The 18,401-nt window shown below is 44.8% G+C and overlaps 1 protein-coding gene across 9 annotated transcripts in view; it reads left to right on the top strand.

Annotated features, from left to right (window-relative positions):
• The window catches only part of DGKZ (diacylglycerol kinase zeta), a 759,825-nt gene that overhangs the window by 347,516 nt on the left and 393,908 nt on the right, over positions 1-18,401 (top strand). For all 9 annotated transcript variants that reach the window (XM_085646693.1, XM_085646692.1, XM_085646686.1 and 6 more), the window contains one exon: positions 7,069-7,164. In XM_085646693.1, coding sequence (XP_085502819.1) covers positions 7,069-7,164 — 96 coding nt within the window. The remainder of the gene's footprint in view (positions 1-7,068; positions 7,165-18,401) is intronic.

Genomic DNA, 18,401 nt, shown 5'->3' with positions numbered 1-18,401 from the left:
TGTAAGGCACAGCAGAGTCTAGCACTATGATGTGAGCTCACTATGGCTGTTTGTGGGGCTCAGCAGAGTCTAGCACCCTGTGTGTGAGCAAACTGTGGCTGTGTATAATAAAGTCCACCAGGGTCTAGTACTATTGGTGTGAGCTCACTATGGCTGTGTATAATGCATGGCAGAGTCTAGCCCTACGGGTGTGAACACACTATTGCTGTGTATAAGGCATGGCAGAGTCTAGCACTATGGGTGTGAGCACAATATGGCTGTGTTTAAGGCATGTGTAGATCAAGGGGAGGGAGAAAGAAGGAGTTGCGACCCACTCGGCTTCTTTAACAAGTATCTAAATATCAAGTTGAGAGTGGATCACTGGTCCTGAAAGAACCAAAGTTAGCATCAACAGTTCATGAGTTGATAAGAAACCCTCAATCACGTTTTATCGCAAGATGGTGTTGTAGCGGTATGTTCGATTATCCGCTGGTGCTTAACAACGTGACAGCATCATCATGTGTGCTTCCTCCACCCGGAGGTTCTTACCTCTGGTTTTTCCAGTAGTGATCGTAGAAGTGAGAATATACAGCCGTGTGTGGTGAAAAGAATCCCAGTGAGTGTAGGTTAAAATACTCATAAAACCAGTCAATAGTTTTAATAGAACTGGGTTCGAGTTGATTAAAAATGATTTACGTGCAGAATCAGACACTTTAGGGTCTGGTGCACTAAGTGAAAATGTTCAAAAGAGTGGTCGACATGTTTCAGCCCTATCTTGTGCCCCTAAGGGTCAGGTGGGCTTTCATCAGGACCTAGTGTTAATGTGGAGGAATCTAAGTTTCATAGGACTCCTTGAAGAGGGTGGAGTGAATCGTCCATCCAACGTGTTCAATTTGAACCTATTAAGAGGTTGTGGGAAGAAAGGGTATGAGGACTAAGTTTAGTCAAAATACATGCTGTTACTATGTTCAAAATTTAGAGCATCAGCCGTTGTTTGCAACTTCAAAATGACAATACTTTAATTAACATATAATGCCAATACAGACTAATATTGACATTAATTAATGGCAAAAAAGGGCCCTCTTTTTATATTCCGAGGAGATTTGCAGGAAGGAAGGAACCACAACACAAACACAAACACAAACACATAAACTTTTAGTCATCTCTGCAGAAACATTTCTCATTTGACTCGAGAACGTGATGCTAAAAGTTGTTATTATGCTGTCATGCACAGTTCAGTAATGTCACACACAACGTGCAGCGCACCCCAAGCTGGAGAAGGAAATGCGAGTCGCCGTGTTCTGTGAAGTTAACAACGCTTAGTCTGAGGATGTAGAGTTACGTTCAGAAGTTGCTATAAGTAGCGAAACGTCATACGCTGTAAAATTAAGCATTGCTTATTTAATGGGCATCAAGTTACGTAAAGAGATATCGTGAGTGTTATGTTACGCTGCCAAAATAATTACGGCGGAGTGCTGGTGGCATCGACAAGTTGTATACATAATTGCCAGAATAATTATTTCTAAAGGAAATGCTTAAGGCTTACAGCTGGCATAAATGTTCGCTGTCAGAGGTCGTGAGCGCGCGCCGACTCGCGAGCAAATTAATTTAAGTCGGTCTCAATAACTGAAAAACAGAAGAATACCTTGTTTACTCTAGTAGAGGATACCTTCAGGGACAGGAGGCTAGACCCCGCTCTTGGGAAAGGGGGAGGAAAGAATAGACAGAGTATTAAGTAAGTTAAAATACTTTACGTTCCTTCGTTGATTATCTCGTGTCTGCCTCGGCCGCTACCTTGCGCTGGGGAGTTTTCGACTTGTTCTGCCGCCGCCTCTCTTTCCCCGGTATGACGGAGTGTTGAACATTGCAAGCACTCACCCCCAGTCAACTGATCTGGGTTTAATCCATCACCGTTCTTTAGCCCACTCTGCCACCCCAGTTCAGACATGGCCATATGCAAATCAGTCTGACCCTGTGCCTCATGGGAACAGTCCAGCCAGATCAGTTGACTGGGGGTGAGTGCTTGCAATGTTCAACACTCCGTCCATCATTTCCTTTGGTTTTTGCTTTGTTCGCCATAAGTTGGCAGGGTATGCTCAGACGTGAGTCCCTTGCTCACTTTGCCACTGGATTCAAGCAAGCCTGGCTGAAGACGGCTGAAATGCCAGAAACCGGTCCTAGGAAGCTTGTTTCCGGTCCAGGGAAGACATGGCTTGGCAGTTCGGGCTGGACTGTTCCCATGAGGCACAGGGTCAGACTGATTTGCATATGGCCATGTCTGAACTGGGGTGGCAGAGTGGGCTAAAGAACGGTGATGGATTAAACCCAGATCAGTTGACTGGGGGTGAGTGCTTGCAATGTTCAACACTCCGTCCATCATTTCCTTTGGTTTTTGCTATGTAAGAGTCTAGCACCATGGATGTGAGCACACTATGGCCATGTATATGGCCCGCTATAGTCTAGCACTATGGGTGTGAACCCACCATGGTTGTGTATAAGGCATGGCATAGTCTAGCACTATGGGTGTGAGCACACTATAGCTGTGTATAGGACATGGCATAGTCTAGCACTATGGGTGTGAGCTCACTGTGGCTGTGTATAAGACCTGCCAGAGTCTAGCTCTATAGGTGTGAGCACAGTATAGCTGTGTATACGGCTTAGCAGAGTCTAGCACTAGAGGTGTGTGCACACTATGTCTGTGCATAAGACCTACCAGAGTCTAGCACTATGGGTGTGAGCACACTATGGCTGTGCACCAGGGGCAGCAGAGTCTAGCACTATGGGTGTGAGCACACTATAGCTGTGTATAAGGCATGGGAAAGTCCACAACTCTGGCTGTGAGCACACTATGGCTGTGTATAAGACATGACAGAGTCTAGCACTATGGATGTGAGCTCTCTATGGCTGTGCATAAGGCCCACTAGGGTCTAGCAATATGGTTATGAGCTCACTATTGCTCTGTGTAAGGCATGGCAGAGTATAACAGTATGGGTGTGAGCACACTATGAATGTGTATTTGGTGCTGAAAAGTCGATCACTCTGTGTGTGAGCACACTATGGTTGTGTATAAGGTGTGTCAGAGTCTAGCACTGTGGGTGTGAGCACACTGTGCCTGTCTAAGCACGGCAGTGTCTAGCACTCTGGGTATAAGCACACTGCGACTGTGCACCAAGAGCAGCAGAGTCTAGCACAATGGATGTGCATACACTTTGTGTATAAGGCCCGCTAGGGTCTAGCACTATGAGTGTGAGCACACTGTTGCACCTTATACACAGCTATAGAGTCTAACACTGTTGGTGTGAGCACACTATGACTGTATAAAGCTCAGACATGGGTCCTTTGCTCGCTGTGCCACTGGGGACCAGCTAGCCTGGCTGATGAGGAATGATGCCCCGAAACCGGTCTCAGGATGTTGTTTCCAGTCCAGGGAGGACCTGGCTTGGCAGTTTGGGCTGAACTATTTCCATGAGGCACAAGGTCAAGACTGATTTGCATATGGCTGGGTCTAAACTTGGGTGGCATGGTGAGGAAAAGAATGTTGGATTTAACACAGATCTCTTGACTTGGGTGAATGTTTGATTTGCTCTGTATTCCGTCCATCTTCTGTGTGTCTTTGGCTTGTTAGAGGATGCATCACTTTTTGGTGACAGACGCTGTTTTTAGGTCTAGCGCCTAGCGTTGCAGTGCGCAGAAGTGCTCGCGCAGTGCAACACCTCATGTAGGGGGTTCAGAAAGCTGACCACACGCTCGTGGGTGTGGTCAGATTTCGCCGGCTGCAATTGGCTTTTGCGTCCGTTTAAAAAAAAAAAGAGCCAGCACGCAATTGGGCAAAGGCGGGCGCATATCCCGCCTCTGCTCCGCCCATTCCCATTTGTCTATTTCGCGCAGCAGTGCGCATTTGCCTCGTTGCCGCGGTTACTCGCCCCCGCTTCTCTGTGAGCAACTTTATAGGACAAGCATGCTTGATATTTCTTGTTTGTCTTCTGGGTTCCCTTATGCGCTCTGCTATTAGTGGTTTCACTGGGCTCTCTTCATACCGCTCTGCGCTCGGTGAAAACGAGGTACAGAAGCAATCGATTTAATCTTACTGAGCACTACATGGAAACTCACGTTTTCTTGGTCTCCATGTTGTTCACCCCTCTCCCCAGCTCCTCCGTTGCTTCCACCATCCCCTCTCTGTCCCATGTTTTTTTAGATTTTTTATAGTCTCCCACCCAGCTTGTTCGCCCTTTCCTTTTTTTTTTTTTTTGGCTTTACCTACTAGATCATGCGGGTGGTGTCTTTTGAGAGATTCATTGTTTGCTGACAGTAGCTTAGAGCCTGCCCGTTACTTACTATTTGTTTGCTTTATGGTCACCATAATTTGCTTGCTTCTTATTCGTTAGGTTATGTGGGCTTTTCTTCCTCTTCTTGTGTTAGTCCCTCTCCTGGAGCTTGTATGCATTACGTGTATCCGTCCACTGCTCCTTTTTCAGGTGCTACTTTTTGAGGTCTCGCGTCTAGCGTTGCAGTGCGCAGCGCTGCTCACGGAGCGAGAGACCTCTTGTAGGGGGTTTCAAAACTGACCTAGGTATCGCACACGCACAAGCGTGTGCTTGTCCTTTTGGGCCACGCTATTGGCCTTTGCGTGCGTCTTGTTCACAAAGACAGCACACAATTGGCCAAAGGCCTATTTGTGTCTGTTACGCGCAGCATTAGCATTTGTTTCCAATTATCGTGCCCAGACACAGGCGCGATAATTGGAAACATATGATGCTGCTCGCAACTGCGCGCGCACACCAGCAGCTCCGGGTCAGTCCCCTCCAGCCATTGCTTTGACTTTCATATGTTTTTATTGGTTACATTTGCTTGGATGGTCTGTCAAATAAGGCAATGTTATTTCAAAGATGGTTACATTGTCCCATTTCTATTCCTATTAGGCTTTTTTGATTGGGCATCTAGTAATCTTTTTGTAAGGCTGCAGATTTGACATGTTGCAATAGGTCTCGCATTAGTGAAAGTTTGAGCTATTGCCGTTGCAAATGTTAATGCTTGTTACCATACCAAAGTGCCTTATTTCTTAGTAGCTGGCCTGCGATAAAAGACATGTCCACCTATCAGAACAAGCATTTGCAATGCAAAAGGTCTTTCAATTCTGAAAGTTTGAGCTATTGCAAATAATAATGTTTGTTAGATTGTTTTAGATCAAAAAATATCCCAGCAGTAACATCAGTAATAAAAGAAACTACACAAGGCAAGAATAGGGTGCAGTACCACAGGCTGTGACGAGGTGTCCCTCTGGAGTTCTACAGGGACCTCAATTAGCCACATGAAGTACTGCATCCTTAATATAATTATAAAAATATATATTGCAGCTCAGCATACCTTTTCATTTGTTTTTCTTGTATTACTTATGCTACTGCTATGATATTATTTGACAAAAACAAAAATCTAACAAGCATTAACATTTGCAACGGCAATAGCTCAAACTTTCACTAATGCGAGACCTATTGCATTGCAAATGCTTGTTCTATTTTGCATTAGCATTAATCTTTACAGGCGCTGTGTTTACATTTTGCAGTGAGCTTTTCAATTAGTTTACCATACCATTGCGGACCATTTTGTCTTTGTTTATTTAAAAAACTAGTATATATTATTACGCTGTCTCGCAACTTTAATTACTAATAACATTTACCTGTTATCAAGGGTTTTGCATTTTTTTCCGTTGCTTATTAGGGTGCGTTTGTTTAACCATCATTCGAGCCAGAGTCTTTATTTTTTATTAAATAAAACCACTCTGTACCTTTCTTTTCTTTTGAAATGTTTACGTTTATTTATGCCTCTTAGGACTCAAATGTCTTTCTATGTTTAGAGGCGCAAACAGTCCCCAAGATTTTCTCTGTTGATTCTCAAATCTTCTTCCAAAACCAAACTTTTCAAATTGCTAAAGGCCCATTATGGGTGGAGTAGAAGGTTACAGTCAAGCATTCTGTGGCGGCCATCCCGTTGGGTATGTTCAACACAGTTTATTATGAAGTGTTCACACTTCTTTGTAGGTCTTGGAAGGGTGCAGCCAAATGGAGACAGAGCTGCTGTGACAAGACCCAGCATTTTAATGTTGTCTCTGGGTTCCAGTTGGCTTTGTTATCCTGACTGTTGGCTGACAACCTCTGAACACACAAGGACATAGTCTGAGCAGCGGGCATATTAACCCTCTGCGCTACTTCAGCATGAGAGGAAACCACCACTAGATGAAACTCCGATCTCTCTCCTGCAGGAACGTTAATCACCAAAGTTACCTTTGCATCAGTGCAGCACCACCTGAGCATCCCTCAGCACCACAACAGTACCACCACCACAGCATCACCTCAGCATTAGTACAGCATCACCTCCCCACCAGCGCACCACCACCTCGGCATCACTGTGCATCACCTCTGCATCAGCACATCACTACCTCCGCCTCACTTAGCACCACATACCTATCTCAGCATCTCCTCCCCACCAGTAGACCACCACCTCAACACCACCTCAGCCTGACTCAGCACGCACTAAATAACTATCCTTCAGCATCACCTGTGCATTGCCTCTGCACCTGCACACCACCACCTCAGCATCACTATGCATCACCTCTGCCCTAGCACACCACCACCACCTCACCACCGCCATAGCCTCACTCAGCACCATATAACTATCCTTCATCCACTCACTTACCCATACACCCAGTCAAACATCCACTCACCCATACATTCAGTTACACACCCAATCACTCACCCATATAGCTACTCACACAGCCACCACAGTCACCAATAGAGCCAGTCACACAGTCACTCACTCACCCATACAGCTACTCACATACCCACTTATTCACCCATACAGCCACTCACACATCCCAACAGCCAGTCGCACACCCACTCCCACACTTATACAGTCACCTGTGCCACTAAGATGACATATTAGAAATAGTATTACTCATTAGTAGTGCAAACAAATGGTCATTTAACCTATGCAGTAGCTTAGTATATATCTTTAACTCCCAGAAACGTTTGCATCATGAGTGATGTACACTGAGCCGACTGTTCCTGACTCTAGTCCCTCTTCTCTCTCTTCTAGGACAATGCTCTCTATGGCGAGCACTTGTGGTTTGAGACCAATGTGTCGGGGGATTTCTGTTACTTGGGCGAGCAGAACTGTGTGGCAAAGACTCAGGTGAGTGGAGGGGGGACTTGGTGGAGGGGGACATGGTGATGGTTAAGGTGTGAGTTCAAGGGGGGCTGCAGGTCCTCTGATGGTATAGATATGGATTCCTGAGTTTAGACCTCTCTGCAGTTCAAGGGCGCCCGGTGGGATGGGGGGTTCCTGTATTTTGAGGGTGGGGGTGGTCATTTGGTAGGGTAAAGTTTTGCCTTGAGTTCACTTGTATGTAGTGTTTGTAATACAGACCGTACCCAAAAGGGTGTCTGGTGCTTTACATGGACGAACGAGCCAGACCATCCCCAGAAAGGGCTAAACCAGAGCCGAGCAAGGGGCAGGCTTGGCTCTAAGAGCCCCTCCCCCCACACTTGGCACATAACACTTGCAGCAAACCTCATGCAAAACTCTGATAAAGACTCCCCAAAGTTTAAAACAAAAAAAGTATGTGCTTAGCCTGCAGAAGGATTTCAACTTCAGAGCATTAGATTGTATAATTCTATTGAAAGGCATTTATTAAAGGTACTAGTCCCTAAACGTTAATTTAAAACCATTCATGCCCCTCCCCAACTTAACGGCGATGTCCTTAGTGAACCGAAAGGCAAGTGAATTGTCAGGTGCCTTGTATGTGGCGTAGGTTTTTGTAGTCAAGTAAAACCTATAGAAGGGACATTTTCGTATAGTGCATGATGCGTTTCACCGAGCTCTGAAATGTGATGGCAAAGGAAGCACAGTGGAATAAGGTTCTTTCCTGGGGTCGCACGGTTGGTCAGCAGCCAGGATACTAGATGGGAATCTCTTTCTCCTGTTTCAGATCCGAGGCTAATGCTTTCGGCCATACTTCAGGACACTGGTGGTTAAACTCATACAGGTATTACATGTTAAATCAAGTTTCAACTAAATGCGAAGGGCGGGCGGTAAAAACCGCATGAAGGGTCGGCTCGTTTTGGGCTCGAGGCCCTAAGAGTTTCTCGAGCTGAGCCAGAGCCGGGCACCTTGGTTGCCCTTCTTGTGCGTCTTCCACCTGTAGGCTCCATACGGCCTGTATGACCCGACAGTTAGTAGCATATGACAGAAAGGAGGGGTGGGGTAGGGTAGACCTTAAAGTGGGGCGGGGCCTACTGGTGCTCAGCGCCAGCAGTAATTAACACCTACCATTGAAGCAGGACTCTATCGAACCCTATGTTCATGCATTTCACTTGATAAGTAAAAATACTGGTCTCCGTCTCGACAATGTGTGATAAACCCTTGGGTGATAATAGCCAGTGATGCAGTCGGTTTATAATTTAGACATTTCACTCTGTGTTGTGTGGTATATATATCCTATTCCCTAAGAGTATTTCCTTTTGACAGATGTTTTTATTTTCCGTCAATTCTGTTTTGTTTTTCATGTAACATATGACTCTTGTATAGCACATGCTGCGAGCCAGGTAAACCCCAGCAGTGCATGAGGAAGCTTTTCATGCCAGAGGAGGATAAGGAGCCTGTGGTATGGGGGCAGTGTGGCCACAATAAGTGTCCATATGTGCCCACAGTATGAGGGTGGCGTGGCCACAATAAGTGTATGCATGTGCCAGTGGTAAGAGGGCAGTGTGGCCTCAGTATTATTTATTTATTTTATTTGAGGAGTTTAATACAGCGCGACCATGACCCATCCGGGTATCAGAGCACTGTAGAAACAGCAAACAAGTTAAACATAATAAATTTAACAAGCAATAAATGGATAACATACAAATAGCAAACAAGTTGTAACATAAAAAGCTAAAAGCAATAATTTAAGTATATACAATGTAAGAAACGAATTAGCAGATTCGAGATCCAGAAATGTATACAGGAAATACAGTCAAGCTTAGTGATTTCAGGGATTCTGCTGAAGGTATTGATTCAGCAACGGTAGTTTTACTTCATTTTTAGGTCTCACCTAGCGTTGCAGCGCATGTGCTGCTCGCTCGTCGAGACATTTAGTGAGAGAGGAGATTTCAGAAGGGTACTTGAAACCCTGCTGTCGTGAAGCTATTTCTTATGTTTGGGGGCATGGAGTGGATGATCATGATTCCTTTAATACTTAATTCTGGACAGACACGGAGCTCAGAGGTGCAGGGGGTGACGAGGAGGACAGGGGATCCCGGCATACTCTGGGTGCTTTTTCGCCGAGGCAGCAGCTTGTTCATTTTTGCATCAAGCTTTCACTTGAAGTGAAAGCGCAATGCAAAAATAAACACGCTGCTGTTTGCGTAATGGCAACAGCTTGTTTATTTTCCCGGACTTTCTCTGGACTGGATCTGAGTGCACTGCACTTGGGAGGCTGCTGCCCCCGACCCCACAGTTCTTTTTCACTCCCCCTTTTATGCCAGTGCATGCAGCAGGTGATGGGAACCCTGTGCCTTCTGCAGCCTGGGGTCAAAGGGCTCGTGTTGCTTGCAGAGGTGACCAGATCGGGATACTGAGAATACACGAACTGCCCTGTCGGTGGGCGTGGTGGAGGCACAGGGGTGGACGGCAAAGCTGAAATTCTACCCCGGGTGTTAAATATTTCTGCAGATGGACTGGCAGCAGCAGGGCGGGTTGGAGCCCCTGTGTTATCATGCTGCTGCTGAAATTATGATCTTTTTGTGTCTTTTCGGATCCCCAAGTGGCAGCAGGTGAGTGGAACTTTCTAAAGTGAAATTAATGTTAATAATTTGTTGAATTAGATCATTTACGTGGTTCTGTTGCCAGGACTATGGGCCAAGTATAGTCCCCATTTTTTTTTTATAGTTTTTTTTCAATTCCACTGTTCCGCAGCTTAATCCATTGCTGCCTTGCTTTGGTGTGCGCTGCTTCCACAGCTCCACGCAGTAGACATCCTTTGCTACTGGTGAACTGGAACTTTAATGCTTAAAACTGCAAGTCCCAGAATGCAACTGGCTGAGCTATTCACACCTGATGTGGGGCATCTTGGTATCTCTGGCAATGTAATTCCGGCTTTAAAAAGCAACAGAGAAGTATTCAAGAGCTTGTGAAGGAAACAACTTTTTTCACTGCATCTATATATATTTGCATTTTATTTTTATCTACATAGCCTCACAACTTTGGGTACAAAGAAACTGTAATTAATGGCGCCACCGTACCACTAGGGCTACCCTGTCAGGACCCGAGATTTGCGTCCCTAAAGTTGTCGGTTTAGTTCCAAATTCTCAGCATCATTGCTGTGAAAGGGTTTTCCAGCATAATTCCAATTTCCACTCGCCTTAAAACAAATTCTGAACCATGTTGGATTCCATGCATGTTTGTTTGTGGTGGTCGTGCCTCTGCACTACATACTTGCACAATGCGGCAAGTTATTTATCTATGCGCACTACAAAAGTCTCTGAGCATGCGCTCGGGTGTAGAGGACAAGTGTGGGCGTGGCGGGTCAGGTGGCAGAGTAAAAGAGGGTGTATAGATACCTTTCATCTAGCAGTCACACGTGATCTGGAACATGAATACACCAAATACCAACGCAAATCCAAATATCTCCCACATAACACTACAACAGAAGAAAGGAGGGCAATAAAACAACTCAAAGACAGAAAAGACCTGATTGTGAAAGACAAGGGAGGAAACCCGGTGACAATACGCATAGATGATTACATACTAGAAGCAAATCGACAACTTGGGGATGACACCTGCTATGAACTCCTCACCAGCGACCCCACCAAAGATATCCTCAAATCTATCAAAACCAGACTTGACAAGTGGTACACCCTGGGACTCGTATCCCAGTCAGAGAAATCATTCCTATACATCCCATAAACCCCGTGCCCACCCTCTACCTCCTTCCCAAAATACATAAAGGCATCTACCCCCCACCTGGAAGACCTATCATAGCAGGTATCAACTCCCCTTGCTCACGGATAGGGGAATACGTGGACAGGAAACTACAAGGACTTATGAAAGAAATACCATCTTTCATCCAAGATACAAAAGACGTCCTTGAGAAACTTCAAGACATAACTTGGGAATCAGACTTTATATTAGTCTGCATTGACATCGTCAGCCTGTACACATCTATTGAACACCGCGACGGATTAACTGCAGCACAACTCTCATTATGGACACAATCAGCCATCCTATTGGAATGCAATAAAATGACTCTTGAAATGCTGAACTTCTGTATGGAAAATAACGTCTTTAGTTTCAATGGGAAGATATACAGACAGAGACGCGGTACCGCTATGGGAGCCAAATTCGCGCGGCCGTACGCATGCATCTTTATGAGCCATGTAGAAAAATTCTGGCTATGGGACCATGACTTTGCTGATTTCACCTCCCACATAATACTATGGCGACGATATATTGATGACATTCTGTGCATCTGGCAAGGAGAGGAAACACTCCTAAAAAGATTCCTGGATAAACTTGATAAACTTGACAAAAACCCATGGGGAATAAAAACGACTCATACCTTCTCCAAGAAGGAAATCAATTTCCTTGACGTTGCCCTCTATGTCAGGGATAACACCTTACAAAGCAAACTATACAGGAAAGATACAGCAGCTAATTCCATCTTGCGAGCTGACAGCTTCCACCCACGTCACAATATTAGGAATATCCCAAAAGGGGAATTCCTGAGGACTCGCAGGAACTGCAGCGAAGATGAAGTATTTGAAGCAAAAGGAAAAGAGATCATATCAAGACTATCCCAAAGAGGATATGAGCAATCTACACTAAAAAACACCATGACTACAGTGGCAAAAATAGAACACAAACTGATGTTCCGACACAATGGAGGGGAAGAAAAAAGGAATAACTCAGCGATGCGATTCATCACAGACTACAGCAATGGCCATCACCAAATAAGACAAAGCCTGAGAAGACATTGGCACCTGTTACAACAAACGCCGAACCTAGTTGAAGACATCAAAACATACCCTGAGATAACATTCAGACGTGCCCCCAACTTGAAAGACATCCTGTGCAAATCCGAATTTGAAGACAAACGCAACCAACCTACTACGTTTCTGGACAGACCACCAGGATACCACACATGCAAAAATTGCAGTGTTTGCAAATTGAGCCGCAACAAAACGAAGAAAATACCAATAACACAAGGGAAAGAATGCATCATAAAAGAATGGATTGATTGCAACAGTAAATTCTGTAACTATGTGATCCTCTGCCCATGCAATTTACTGTACATTGGCAGCACGATCCGACCTCTGCGTATCCAGATACAAGAACACTATCGCAATATCCACAAACACACCTCTGGCCACCCCTTGACAGAACACTTCGAGGACAAACATCAACACAAAAAGGATTTCCTCTTTTTTGGTCTAGAGATTGTACATCAAACCAAAAGAGGGGGTAACCGGGAACTGAGACTACGAAGACGCGAAAATGAGCTGATCATGAAATTCAAAACAACTGAACTGGGACTTAACAAAGATGCAGAAATGCATGTATGGCTGGGAGAAGACTAACTCCATCACAATTGTCCCCTATTGTATCTCAATTTGTCTTCTCTGTTCCAGCAATGCATCCACAAATACATCCCTAACTCTTTGTCTATTCACCTAGGAACCAGCAAATGCTGCCCCCTTTAAAAAAAACTATATTGCCATAACGCCAAGATTATATTCCGGGTTCGAACCTGCTATGAAGTCCTCGCTACTTTTTTGACCAACCTACGCACCTTCCAATCATATTCCACACACTCCAACTAACTGCTTTCCTTTATTATCCCTCCACCACATATCCTGCTCCATCCTAATCGATACATAACCCCATTCGTCGCACAATTGAATTCATCCTTGATATCCCGAACCTGACCCTCCCCTTGAATAGGGATATTCCAGGTTCCTTTCCCATTCCAAGATGGCACCTATTCGCGCTAAATTAGCCTCTTCCGGGTCATAACCCGGATGTCCGTTCCCCTGAGCCCCTTTTTAAACGCTAGCTGCTCAGGACACACACCGAATTCCAAACCGAACAGAACACTCGCATTAGGCATTAGCTACGACCTGAGGTAAGCGCTGCTACGAACCTCGTGGACCAGGGTCAAAACGGACTCGATAATTCTCGCCTCGGTACCTACTCTAACCAGGAACACACTCGGCAACTCTGGGCATTAAGCTTGCCTCATCTCTACAACGGCCCCCCACAGACGCCGGGGATGCCTGGTTTCACCTTGGAGATACCCAGAAAGGGACCATCTCACAGGGATAGCCAGGACGGGTTCCCCAGCGGTCTACAGCGCCGGGACGCCCCGTTGCTGGGGTAGCTGTGCGCTTTACAAGTCTACAACATTTACATTTACATTTACGAACCCCATACTACCGTCCTGATCTCCCCTCACCCATGCACTAAGGTAGTTTTTCTTTTCTTTTTTTTTTATCCCCTCCCCTTAGAATCCCTCGGTATTATTACCAGTTACTTCGTTGAGATCATTCATTACAGAAACACCCGGTAAGCCCCACTCGGACTACATTATGCTACTACTGTGAGAATGACCTTATAATTCTGTACAGAGCACTGCTTGCTCCAACACTTCCTCTTAATTGCGCATCTATTGTTACGAGCACGTTTATTCATAATAATTCTGAACAGAGCACTGCTCGCTCCAACACTTTCTCTTAATTGCGCATTTATCGTTACGCGCACGTTCATTCTTTTTCACTACCGCGCTACACGTATAGCAATACGCCAATCCTGTTTCGAGATCGTTTTGCCTTAATGCCGACCTCAGTGGGAATCACCACCACTTTAAATATCTTCACGCCTGAAACGTTCATGAGCACTTTATCACCGATTATCCTTATCGTCTTACACAAACCCGGACAGCACTTTGTTGGATGCTAAAATAGAGATCACGCCTGCCATCTGATATACCGAAGGCTGAAACCACTACCACCATTCTTATCATGCATGTTACCGTTCATCAACTACGATAGTCGCCTCTACACGACCATAGATCACCTCAACATGCCAAACGAGCTAGTCACTTAATCTTTCGACCACCACGATATCGCCTGTTCTACACTGCTTGATTCGACATCCAGATCTATAAATATTACTAACTGTGACTTTTTCTCTCGTGGATACAAATACAAACCCATCACCCTGCTGTCCCTGTTACGGAAATGCCTCTGTAAATATACATCTTCTTCTATTTTACATTCCTGTTGAAATGATAAATGCCTCACAAATATTGTTTTCTTGTACGCACTGCAATTACCGTTACCTTGTTCTTATATTCCATCATTTGTCTAAACTTCGTACTTTCTCCGGTTTCACACACGTGGACTACAATCGAATCACCAAAAACTCGTAATAACCACGCGCACAATTTCCTGTTATGGCCTATTTTGGGAAGTCATAATGTTATAAACAATGTCTTTCTCCTTAAATTTAAAAATGACCATGACGTACACACACCTTCATACTACCTGTATGGTCGGTTGTAATTCTGTATTGTGCATTATCCTGCTCTCTTTTCTCTCTGTACATATGATATAATCACTATTTTTGCATTGAACAAATGATATGTGCCTTATATATTTAAACTCATATATACCGTGACGACTACTGTACAACTTTTCTCATGTTCTATGCACCGCTTATGTCCTCACTAATTCTATGATTTTAACTATTTGCCCTCTGTCCTGTAACACCTATCACTCTTTCTCTCTTCTCCTCCCTTCCTTTTTTTTCCTCTTTCCTCCTGACGCGATTCAAACCTCGACGCACTCTCTTTCCTCACTCTCTTGCTACATACTCTTATATCTCACTGCATATATTTTTCAATTGCTCTATTTTACCTTAAACTGTACAGCCCTGAAGAAGCCCCAGGCCGATAGGCCATGTAGGGGGCGAAACACGTGTTGGCTGTGCCACCTCTTTCTTTATCCTTCATACCCACTCCTATGTTGAGAGTGCAAATAAATGATTACTCACCTTTGGATCAATCTGTATTGAATTGGAATTTTTTCCATCAAGAACAAGAAATATAAACCTTGCCCAGACAAACCTACAGAACTAAAAGAGGGTGTATGCAGTCTTGCTGTGATGTACCTGGTGCGGTAGGGAACCTTGGAGTTGATGGGTTGCCTAGAGAGGCAGGGCAGCCCATGGAGCAATTTCTGTATGCCAGTGGTGTTCAAACTTTTTTATGCCGTGCCCCCTTAAACCCCCCCCCCCCTTCCCAGCATTAAGAAAACACAAATCATTGTGGGGGGGCAGAGTTTTTCACAGTTATTCTATTACATTTAAATTTTTTAAATATGTCTAAACTTATTTAAACATTACAGTTATATTAAACCTTTAAAAAACGCAATCGAGTACATGATTGCCAAACATACTATTCTGGTCAGCTAGGCCGTACTAACGTGTAAGCGTATCCAGTGTGATTACTAGACATGGGGCTGGGAGGATTTAAGAATGTTTGGAGTCGCTTCCCTGTTGACACATACTCCAAGCCAGATACAAATAACAAAAGAGGTCAGCGATGGCCTTAACATTACTGCTGGTCATTTGTTTTCAGCTTAAAAGAAAGCACCGCTATCAGCATGATGCCTCTTTTAACTGGAGTCTGGAGTCCCCCTGGGGTCATTTAAGGCGCACTGCTAGCCCCAACCCCGTTTTGAAGACCTCTGCTCTAGGCTAAGACCCAGGAGAAGGAAAGAGGGCTCTGTGGTTTCCCCGAAGGACCGCATAGAAGACCTGGTCTTGATCTGACGGACCTTGATGTGAAGTTTGTGAGCTAATGCTGTGAGGTGGTCATTTCTCCCAGACAAGTGGGCTTTGAGGGTGGAGAGATTCACTGGTCTGAGCCGCGGTCTGCTTAAGCTGTAAGGAAAGATCCCATCCTAGAGGGTGGAGGTGAGACGGTGGTGGTCAGATGTAAGGCCTGTTCTCTGGAATCCAAAGTATTTAGAGGTTATTGCGCACTATGTCTATTGGGCACTGCTGTTTTCCACTGGTGTCCCAGCGCTCCAGATACTACAGTACCCCACAATTGTTTCATCAACCCTCTTCTTATAATGAACTAACACATGAGAACAACACTGGAACAGGGAGACCGCAATGTCTGCTCGTAAATATGTCCTTTCTTTAAAGGAAGTTGTCCAACACGCATATATTATCAATGATTTCCTAGTCTTACTAGGAGTCGGCTCGACAGATATACACTTGACCCTTAGATGGACAAGGCCTTTGAAAGCTGGCATCAAGCAGAAATGCATGTACCTTTGCCCTTTGAAGTTTCATTTAAATAACCAGAGAGCCTCCGTTTGCTGCCTCTATGATGCTGATGGACACAATGAAGCGCCTTGAGGTGATGGGGAATGTACGTTCTAATATTCACTTACATTGTTCTACGTATCACTGGCATGACATGAGGCGTTGACGTACACTGCGATCGATTGGAGAACTGGATCCAGTTATAGACAGGATGCAGGAAGTGCATGGCTTGCTTGTCCATATAATATGGGGCAGGCATGGTATTGAACCATTTCATAAGGCTTTATTCGAAGCAAAAGACAAGTCCATAAAAGCACAGCATAAAAAGACAACAGTATAAAACAACAGTCAAAAGCAGGAGATTCAACAGTTTAAAAAGGTTAAAAAAGCATACTTTTCCTTGCATTAATTGATTTAAGGAGAAAGGTAGCCGTATAAAAACAAACGTCAGGGTGATGCAAGTTAAAAAGCAAGCTCATGCAGTCTCGTATTGTCCTGACTCCAAATTTAGCAAACAGGGGTTTCAAATAAGCATCTGCAGGTATTTGTACAGCTGACAGAGCAAAAGAAAGTGCACAGTGCTTTGGGGGGTGGTATTGTCACACGGACAAGGGCCAGCGGGATGTAAATGCTGAGAGGGGAAAGCAACAAGGTTGTGGACTACTCCGGTTCTAAGTCTAGCCAACACAAACCGATGTGCCTTCCAGGTCACTTGTGACAAATACGGTTGGAAACCCACAAATTCATTTAAATCGTGATAAAGAACACAGGATGAGAGTTCAGAGCTATTTTGATGCCTCCTGGTGGAAAGCTGTTGTAAAAAACAGTGCTTAAGTTCCATTCCATTATTAGGCTTTATTTCGGCAGCAAAGGCCATAAAAGCAACATATAGTATCACAAATTACAGTTAAAATAAAGACATAAAATCACATTTACAATTATAAAAGGGAAAAAAAAAAAAAATTACAAAAGTTCAGTCATCAAAAGAAACTTAGTGTAGAACTACAAGAAATGCCTACGCTTTAGCCACATTGCGTTTAGAAACCGGGAGACTGCAAAAACTATAGGGGGGTGAGTGTCATGTTTGAGGACTCTCAGTGCATACTCACACTCTCTGAAACCCAGGTTATTACAAATGGGTTTAACCCAGCGTTTTCTTTGAGAGAAGTAGGTAGGACAAAAAAAGAGAACGTGTTTTTCGTCCTCCGTACTGTGTCCGCAAGCTGGACAGGATGTGTTATGAGTTGAGTCCCACCTAGAGGTAAACGATCTGAGTGGCAAACAGCCCAATCTGAATTGACAGTAAAGCTTCCTGGCTGCAGGTGGGCTGACCAAGTCTAGATATTCCTCCTTCCTGTAGGTGTCTTTTATTTGGAGGAACTCGATCGTCAGCCTCCCCAACTCAGAATGTTCATGTAGACACGTGAGATTGTAATTTTTGACCTGTGCGATCAGTTTTGCTTTAGGTAAGGCCAGGCACGAAGCCTCCGGGGAGGTCCATAATTCTGGTAGGCCAATCTTAATACATGAGTCTTTGACAAAACTTAGCCAGGGGATGTTCTTGTGCCTTAACTGAGGCCAGACCCCCAGAAGTTCCTCCCGGTAAGAGGCTAACTCTGCATTAGACCAGAGCCGCTTCCAATATACCAATGGGCGCAACATTACCACTTGTTCCAGTGGTACTAGGCCAAAATCCAGCCTGACGGGGATCAGCGGGGTGCTGGGGGGTAAACCCAACAGACTCCTCATAAAGGAGTTTTCGATCCTGGTCAGGCTGCAGATTCTGGAGTGACCCCACAATTCTGCCCCGTAGATGGACGCTGCTCTCACTTGGGTCCTATAAATTTCAATCGCTGGTCCCACCGGTTTCGAGACCAAGCCTCTAAATACTTGTGAAATTCCCCCCGTAGTTTGAGCAAGTTTCAGGGCGGAGTTGGCAATTTGGCCCCCCCATCCAAAATTTTCCTGTAACATGATCCCCAGATAACTGAACGTTGTCACCCGCTCAAGATGTACACCGTTCAGAACTGGGTTTGGACGTGTGTGCTTGGGGG

This window comes from Triturus cristatus, chromosome 3_1, assembly GCF_964204655.1.
Source record: "Triturus cristatus chromosome 3_1, aTriCri1.1, whole genome shotgun sequence".
Lineage (NCBI taxonomy): Eukaryota > Metazoa > Chordata > Amphibia > Caudata > Salamandridae > Triturus > Triturus cristatus.
The sequence above is the reverse complement of the archived record's forward strand: the minus strand, read 5'-3'. Positions and strand labels throughout refer to the sequence as shown.